This window comes from Bradysia coprophila, unplaced genomic scaffold (genome assembly GCF_014529535.1).
Source record: "Bradysia coprophila strain Holo2 unplaced genomic scaffold, BU_Bcop_v1 contig_297, whole genome shotgun sequence".
In the NCBI taxonomy this organism is placed as follows: Eukaryota; Metazoa; Arthropoda; class Insecta; order Diptera; family Sciaridae; genus Bradysia; species Bradysia coprophila.
In genome coordinates this window covers 3,637,629-3,646,403 of record NW_023503555.1, presented here as the reverse complement: position 1 = coordinate 3,646,403, position 8,775 = coordinate 3,637,629, and the positions used below count along the sequence as shown (strand labels likewise).

General features: G+C 37.5%; 1 protein-coding gene across 2 annotated transcripts; it reads right to left on the bottom strand.

Annotated features, from left to right (window-relative positions):
• Positions 1 to 5,014: 5,014 nt before the first annotated feature.
• Positions 5,015 to 6,737, bottom strand: LOC119078503. Of its 2 annotated transcripts, XM_037186061.1 has the most exons (3): positions 6,603 to 6,737; positions 5,321 to 6,534; positions 5,015 to 5,253 (listed from the first exon to the last, which is right to left on the bottom strand). In XM_037186061.1, the coding sequence occupies exons 2-3, from the start codon at positions 6,530 to 6,532 to the stop codon at positions 5,134 to 5,136; spliced, it is 1,332 nt and encodes a 443-aa protein (XP_037041956.1). In that variant the 5' UTR covers positions 6,533 to 6,534; positions 6,603 to 6,737; the 3' UTR covers positions 5,015 to 5,133. The 2 variants fall into 2 exon arrangements, with proteins under 2 accessions (XP_037041956.1, XP_037041957.1); XM_037186062.1 differs by lacking the exon at positions 6,603 to 6,737 and having other exon boundaries at positions 5,321 to 6,584.
• Positions 6,738 to 8,775: the final 2,038 nt, after the last annotated feature.

The following is an 8,775-nucleotide window of genomic DNA, read 5'->3' as shown; positions in this document are numbered from 1 at the left end:
TGCCTTTATCCTACCCCTACTAAGTGGCTTATTGTGCTCGGGAAGCCCTTCAGAAATGAGTTTACCGTTCCTTTATTTGCATTTTTCAGGATGATAAAGAATTCCATATCTACACAGTTCAACAGAAATATCGGAAATCGATCGTGTGAGCTAATTTCAAAATTTTTGTTGAACAGTGTAAAAATTGCATTTTTTCCTATCCTGAAAAAGGAAATAAATGAAAGGTAAGCTCCTTATTGAACTGTTTTCTTGAAATTTTGATGGACGTTATTTCAATTGGTTTCTTAAAGATCTTCTAAACTTCGAATTCTGTAGACTTCCTAAAAAACATAAATTTCGGAGTTGCAAACTTAAGGCTCACATAAGACATTTTGCGTTGCTCAGATCGACAATTATGCTGCATTTTCTTTTGTTTAGCCTGTGGTGAAAATTCGATTACAATAGAAATTACAGCATGATTGTCCACCTCAGCAACGCAAAACTGATCCTTTTTTCTTAGCCTAGGGCTGACCTTGAGTTGCAATTTACGATGAAAAGGTGATGAAAATGTTCACAACGAGTTCAAATCAGATGTAATGCTTAAATGCAACTAGAAGAATAATTCAATTCGAAGTATTATTGCAAAGGAAAAATGAAAAAATCATTCAATTTTTGAAGGTCGGTTAACCGGTAAATGACAAAAAAAATTCCCGGGAAATGGTAAACCGGTTAACCGGTTCTTCCCGGTTTTTAATTTCCCGGCTACATTCCCTAGCGACGTCTGAAAATCGTATGATTTCTCGCCACAAATTGTGGTGAGCTAAACGATTTTTTTTATTTCGATTGACTGACAACGCGGAACAATGCTGACTAGAAGATCCAGTTTGCCATGTGTTTCACATTCATAATTTTCTTTCTTCATAAAGTAAAAGTTTACATCGAAGTGAGAAACATGGAAATGTTAAAAATCAACCAATTGCCGGTGGAAATACTGATGAAAATCTTCAGCTACCTGCCAAAGTACGACGATGTTTCTCTTGTGAACAGGCTTTTTTATTCTGTCGCTTGTAGCGTGAACGATTCAAACGTTTGGGTGTCGTTTGATTCAATTTTTCTGGTAAAGAAAACTTTTCTTTAACGCTCAATGTTGAAGCTCATAAATCTAACCAAAAAAATATTTACAGAAAAATGGAAACTATCGATCGGTGATGAACAGCATCGAAAATAGTCAGCGAAAAATATCGAACCTGTCCATCAACATTGGACTTAATTTTCTACATGGACCTGAGACTCTATTACGACGATCACCTATTCCAGATGCTGTTAAGATCGTCAAAAAGTTTTCGGAAACCATCAAACAATTCCATTTGCAAAATTGCTCGTTGGACATGTTTGATTTTCTGCAAATATTGTCATCGCTACCGAATGCAGAGAGTTTGCAATTTTCCAATGTATTGAAGAAAGAGCAGAGCCAACCGCATCAGTTAGGAAATGAGCAATTAAACCTCCATCGATTGAAAACATTGTCACTAGAACATTTGAGCGATGACTTTCTAGACGTATTCAATAGACTACCTGCAGATGTGTTGAAGGAGCTAAGGATCGTATATTGGGACTTAAATGTAAACTTATTGGCTGGCTTATTCGAGCAACAAACAAAAATCACCGAAGTAGCCTTGCTCGACCAATGTGACGATTGGGAGATAAAGAATGCATTACCGGATCACATATTCGACCATTTGAAACTGAAGTCACTCGAGATTTATCTGTGGAACGAGGACAGCAGCAGCTGCACAACCATTCTGTCTAAACAAACTGAATTGACGTCGTTACGTCTACGCGAAGGTGAAACTGATGGAAGTGTTCTAAATGTAATTACAAATCAATTGATAAAACTAGAAGAACTAGAGATCCAAGTCGATTCAGCGCTAGTCGTTCCTTTCAAAAAAATTTCGAACTTGAAAAAACTTAAAAGTTTGACGTTGCAATCCTGTTCGTTGAAGCTTATGGAAACCATCGCTGGATTAGATAACTCTCGAATCACCACCTTGAAGATGAAGGACATTATCACTCGGAACATGGATGCTGTCGATGATGATTACGAATATCCACCAGTGCCAATCAATGTGATCGTTGCATTGGCGAATTCCCTACCGAACCTGAAGGTGTTGGAATTTTGCCATGATTGCGAATGCGAAACCATCGGTGCCATCATGCAGAACTTCAACTTCATTGATGTTTTGGAAATGAAGTTCGACATTGATGCGAATGCGAATAGCTTAACCCGAGCAATTGTCGTTGACCTCTGCTTCAACCCAAAGTTGACTGAACTTATTGTTAACGACGCATTTATATTTGACGAGTCAATATTAACGAAATTGATTGCTATGTATCCCAATTTAAAGGAATTGCTTCTTTGTTCATCAACATCCATCACAACAACGCAGCTCAAGATTATTTTGAATGGATTCAAGCACATGGAATCGCTGGCACTGTATGTAGAGAAGTTGACTACAGAACATTTAGATTGTATACTAGATCACAAAAATAATCTAAAATTGGTGACATTGAGCGGATTCGGTTTTAATTTTAAATTATCAGTTGAACACAAACAGAAGCTAAGCTCTATCTTTGATGTTATCCAAGAAACGTACTTCGCTTTGCATATGGGATACAAAGACTGATTGAAAAGAGAAAAGTTTAATAAAACCCGTACGAAACACCTATTCGTATCAAAAGCCTTTAATGTGAAACTCTTCATTTCTCTTACTTCATTTTCTTCTCTGCTGAAAAACTATTCTCCCTTTTAAATCACTTACATTATCCACTCTTTGCCTTGTTATCATATACAACTAAATTGCCGGAGGCAATATAGACAGCCCCGTACGAAGTCAAATTTCATAAATTCCTATTTAAACAGCTATATACCGCTATATTTACCTATATTTCACTATAAATAAACATTTCACAGATAAATATATGCTATTATATAGCTCTATATGCCTGTATATAGCTCAATATAGCTGTATATAGGTATATATAGATGTCCATATATGGAATCCCTGAAACCCCACACACATAACAAATTATTTCCATGTTAACAGAAACTCTCTAAGTACCATTTTTCCCAAGATATATCACTTTTAATAAAATCCAATATGGCCGCCGGCAGCCATTTTGTTAGGAAACCGAAAATAGTACAGACGCTTTACATTCGTTAATACCTTTCAAACAAACAAAAAATCATGAAATTCGGTCAAAATTTACTCGAGATATTGACAAAATACTCCACGTTCACTGTACGGCCGAGTAGCCAGATAAGAGCTCAGTCCAAGAGACCTAGCTCACGCTCAGGAGAACATAATTTCATAAACTTTTTTTTCCCTGATTGGTACGGTCAATACCTATCTAATAAAGCTAAAACAGACGACATATGTTCAAATGTGGCCGACCTACAAGCTAAAACTGCTTGCCGCCCTGTGCCTGTTTCACACCAAGGGGTCTAACTCACGAGTCGGTCATCCGATTTCCATAAACTTTTTTTTTGTCGATCGATATTGTAAATACCTTTTATTTGACGTATCACTGACAAGTGTAGTGCTTAAATGTCTGGAGATATCGTCGAAAAACACTTAGGCACTTATTGGGCCCCAGCTCCGGAGAGGTCGATCCGAAATCACCCATCTTCGAACTTAGCCTGTCTTTTGACATTACCAAAGAGGAAAAAAAGAATTTTAGAAATCGGATATGCTTTACTCAAGTTAGAGAACGGACAGACAGACAGACAGACATTTTTTTTCACTGATTTGGCATCTCTAGACAACCACAATAGGTTTCCCCTTACTCAGGGAGTCCAATTCGACGTGTTACAAACGTATGCGTAAACCTATAAGACCCCAGTACTTCGTACGGGTCTAAAAATATAATTTTGCCATCGATTTGCAATTTTTGTTGTTCTGAGAAGTGAGACGTGTAAAGATGTGACCTTGGCCTGGATCTCGGCGCCTGGACTATACTTTAGTGATGTGATCTAAAAGTGGAAGAAGAACGTGATCATGAAATACTCAGGGGAACGTAACATCGACGAATCGTCATTGGTTGGCGATATATCTCAAATTAAACTGACAGAGCCAGTTGTCTCGTGTACTGCGTATCGCAAAGTTTATGACTAATCGATGCATTCAAATAAAAGATTTTATTATACTGAGCAAGCATGAACCGATCACAGTATTTCCTAAAATTTGTCAGCCAATGACTGAGACTACACCACACAAAAACCAAATGAAAATACCTGTGGTGTGGTCGTCAGACACTATCTGCTCTAGAACTCCAAAGCATTTCGTTTTTACAAAGACATCGGTCACAATATTTTTATGTGCACGATTGTACAGTGTTAGGTGTTGTAAGTTAACAAGTTAAATGAGGGATGATTAAACAACAGAAAACTTCTGATCTGGTGATCAGCAAAAATTGAGTTTTACAAAAAGTGAAACAATTCAACACATTTCTATAATTTATTAATCCCTTCCACTCACTTCTACTGTACATCAAACCATCCATTCACAACTCCTAAAGTTAAACGTTTCGGTTCAATGATTACCAAAGTTCTTATCTCTAATTCAAACGTAAATCATCGAGTGAAAGAAACTCGTTTGCCTTCGGCTAGAACTCGGCGGTGCTCATGCCTGGTTACGACCATGGGATTTACTCAAAGTACGCCGAAAAATTGAAAAATACCTCTAGCTTTTAGGTAAAAGAACAGTTCATGGAAATTGGTTGAGTAGATCCAGACAGAAATATTTCATCAAATCTCAAAAATCTAAAGAAAATTTACTGACTGGACCTTCTCCAGCAAAACATGTAAAACATTGTGTGTGTGGAAGTGATGGAAGGTTTTACAACGATCAGCAGTTCCTTAAAAGAACCAAAAATTGAGGTCCTGGCGTTTCAATTTCGTCGACGTTATTACGAGCTTGTAAATGTTCCTAATTATAGTTGGACTCAACTGCGTCATAAAAGAACAGAGTCGTTGGAGCTCAATAATTTTTATTTGTTTTTCATTATAACTTTTGCTGTCTAGACTATAAATACAAATTTGTTCCTCACAGCACACTGAATTTTGAACTGAAAGTTCTCATCACTTGATATCGTCAATTAAAGATAAATATTTTCATTGATACCTGCAAAACGTATGCTGATCCCTAGTTGATCGCTTGCTACGTACATGTTTTTTTCGGTAAAAATCCTGAACCGTTCAGTGTCGACAAGGAGATGCTGAAAATCGGACGATTCAATATATATCAAACCAGTTCTGTTTGAAGTAAAATTCCGTTTAACTTACTATATTCTCGTCCGCACCTCGGTCCGCAGTGTAATCCAAATTCAATATGAAATTCACTTTCTTCCCATTGCGATCAGCAAGCGAATTGTCAATTTCCTGCGCCAACACATCCAAATCTTCGAAGAAAAATTCGGCATCCGATTCTTCGCCGGTACATTTCCCCAAATCGACATTTTCCAATTGTTCCAATTGTTTGATCGTCGAAACGAAGCCGTCTTTTGTAAGGATGAACGATTCCAATCGCAGATTCTTCAGTTTCTGCGGCCAGTCCAACGGCGGTGTTAAAAGCCAGAAACTCCATGTCGACACTGCCAACATTTCCAGATGTTGAAAGTAATACAGCGAGTAGAAGAACAAATCATCAACGCGAACGTGTAACACCTCCAATTCCTTAAGTACACAAATTTTCGACGATTTTGCTAATTTGTGTAGAAATTCACTGATGTTCTCTCCGTTACAATACAGTTGTAACTTTGTCAAATTGCTAAACGTTGAGGTCAAATCGAAATCATTCAATTCACGATCGACTCTTAGACTCAGAGCCGTCAATTTCGGAATCATAACGAACAACTCATATTCTTCGAAAGCATCCATATCTCCCATCCAGACGAAGGACTCGATAGTCGGATTTTTGCGAAACAATCGCTCCACATGCTTACTGGACAAATATTGAAATTTGTAAAGATTTGCGTGTTGCAGACCTTTGAATATATCAAAGAAACCATATGGGGCGGACCGAAAGTCACAATTTTTCATGGTTAACGTTTGCAGATTGTCGAAAGTTTGATTATCTGAGTCGATCACATACACTTTCCAATTTTTCACTAGCAGATCCTTAACGTCGCCGCAACATTCCCTCATTTTTCGCACATTCATCGGAATTTTTGAGTATCGATAATTGATTGCAATTTCCGTAATGTTATCATTGATGTGCGATATGATGTGCTCCATATAGTCAGTTGTCTTGTTGTCCATGTTCACATGTATCTTGAATTCCGAATAGACATCGTGGAAATATTTGCCGAGGTTCTTAAGACGGTTACACGTTCTGGATAGACTGATAAAATCGTCCATCACATCAAGGTAGCTGAATACTCGCAGCAGACAATAGTCATTCAAGACGAGCAATGAGCAATTCGTAGGAGTTTGTTGTAGTTTTACGTTCTTCGAAGAATTTTCGACAAAGTCCGTCGTGGAGTGTTTCCGCTTCATTTCTGTTAGCAAAATGTAAATAGAATTTTAATTATTTGGCTTCTTTGAATTCTGTTGACCAGAATATTACTTTTCCTTCCTGATCTTTGAGCCGGCGTTTTCGATTAAAACTCTGAAGTATTTAGTAGATTGTCAGAAATTAGGTGTATTCTACACGCACAGCGCATAGCAGCACAAAAGGTTGATGCAAAGCACTGTCAAGCAGACAGTGCTTTGGCTGATGTCAATTTGAAGATGCGTTCACACTCATACTACTGAACATGTGGTTCACAGTATTCAACGTGTCTATATATTTATCAAGGTTCAGAACCATACATGTTGTTCCAAGGCTAATGAAATGTCAAATATCATCCATAGAGACGTATGAACAATTTTGCTTGTAGTGGACCATCTGAAGCAAAGTCATCTCTAAATTTCACTAACGTTTACAATTTCTTCATAATGAATAAAAATCCGAGATTGTGAGCTAAAAACAATTATTCATAGCGTATTGGCTGCTCACTTTTTGTTATTTCGCTGCACTGAAACTTTGTTGAACATTAACGAAAACGCTACGAAAAATTATCTTAAAAGGTCAAAGGTTAACTCTGTTGAAACTCTGAATGGCAAATCTCAGTTTGTGATTTGAATCTGTCCGCTTCTTAAGAATGAAAATTTTCAATGCGATAACGTTTATTAATCTGGTTAGTATATCGGGTAATGTTATGAAATGGTATACGTATCAAACCGACGTAATCCTGTGAGAGACTGATATGCACACACAGTCTCAGTCTATGAGAATTGACTCAAGAGCACAAACGAACTGTTTTTGTTAAAGATCTGTCTCAGTTAGGGGATCGACTTATATGAATGTACAACTAACTGATAACATAGAGTACAACTGCTTTTCAAACAGTGAGCCTTACTCACCATTGTTGTGCGGTAAAAAATTGTTTCGAGGTTTAGGCGGCAGTTTCGGTGTATTTTCCGATGGAGAATACCTTGGTGACATACTAGTACTGTTGGCACCGCAAAGAAAACGAAATTAATTTTGTTACAAAAGAAAGCTCATCACCTCTCTTTCACTCAATAATCACTTACCTTGTTCGCCTAGTAACTGGCGGTGCTGGCGGAAAATACGAATTGATTAGTCCGTCGGGCGTTTGTGGATTGCAGAACTTCTACGTTTAATTAGAGCGCTGTGGGCGACCTCCTGCACCGAATTTCGGACAAGGCAAAAATTTTTTCATGCTACTGGGCCGAAATCCGAGAAAATTTTTACAATTCCCTCATTTTCGGTCATAGTAGCATGAAAAATGTCTATGAGTGAGAGACATAGCAAAAAACTGAAATTCACACTCCGCAAAAATCGTTGGATGTGAGAGATCCAACAATGCTATATGTGGCAGATATAGCAAAAATGCAAAAAAACAAGTTTTTTGACCAGATGACGAAAAGTGTATGTTGCCGATTCAATCGACGTGATTGTCTATATCACTCCAGTTTGTGTCGTGCTGATATACACATTGTCCTGGCAAGACACAGGTGTACTGATGAGGCGTGATACGCCGAAATCAGCATCGTTTGTCCTTGTATTCGTCTGTTTCGTAATGTAAATGGTAAAACATTTCGTTGAAAATGTAAACGGTAACACGTTTCATTTTTACGTTGAAATTTTTTTTTTCAAATTATTAACTTTTATCTACCTAGGTGAAATAATAGCAGTGAAAAAGTGCTATTATTTCGCCGTCGGTAGACAAAATCAAAGTATATAAACACTGAAGGTACCGCAGATCTGCAAAAACATGCGGATCCCTACTTTCGCGTGAACATAATTTTCATAGTGTTATAATCTCAATACTCAACACGCAGATTAATACTCAACATAGAAAATTTTGTACTGAGCATCACAGTTCTGACAACATTACTACGCCAAACATCACAGATGAAACATTATAAATCTCATAATCACCCGAAAGTCGGGATCCGTATTTCTTGCCTTTCCCTGAGGGTCTGCGGTACCTTCAGTGTTTATATACTTTGATTACGCATAAAATAGCGTATTCACCTATGTCCAAATTTTTAATTCGCCTTCGGCTCATGCAATATCTCCCCAAGTGTCTAAATAAACATGTGGACAGAGGTGAATAATCTACTATTATTTATTCAATCAACGCACTCCAAGCAAAAGTGCTTCGATTGACACCTGTCAGATAGAGTACTATTTTGTATGAAATTTTATCCCCACTCTTTTTACCCCACTC

Coding starts and splice junctions, on each gene's coding strand:
- LOC119078503 (XM_037186061.1), bottom strand. CDS start 6,532: ATGAAGCGGAAACACTCCACGACGGACTTTGTCGAAAATTCTTCGAAG. Junction 5,254..5,320: donor GAGGTGCGGACGAGAATATA/GTAAGTTAAACG, acceptor TCCGATTTTCAG/CATCTCCTTGTCGACACTGA.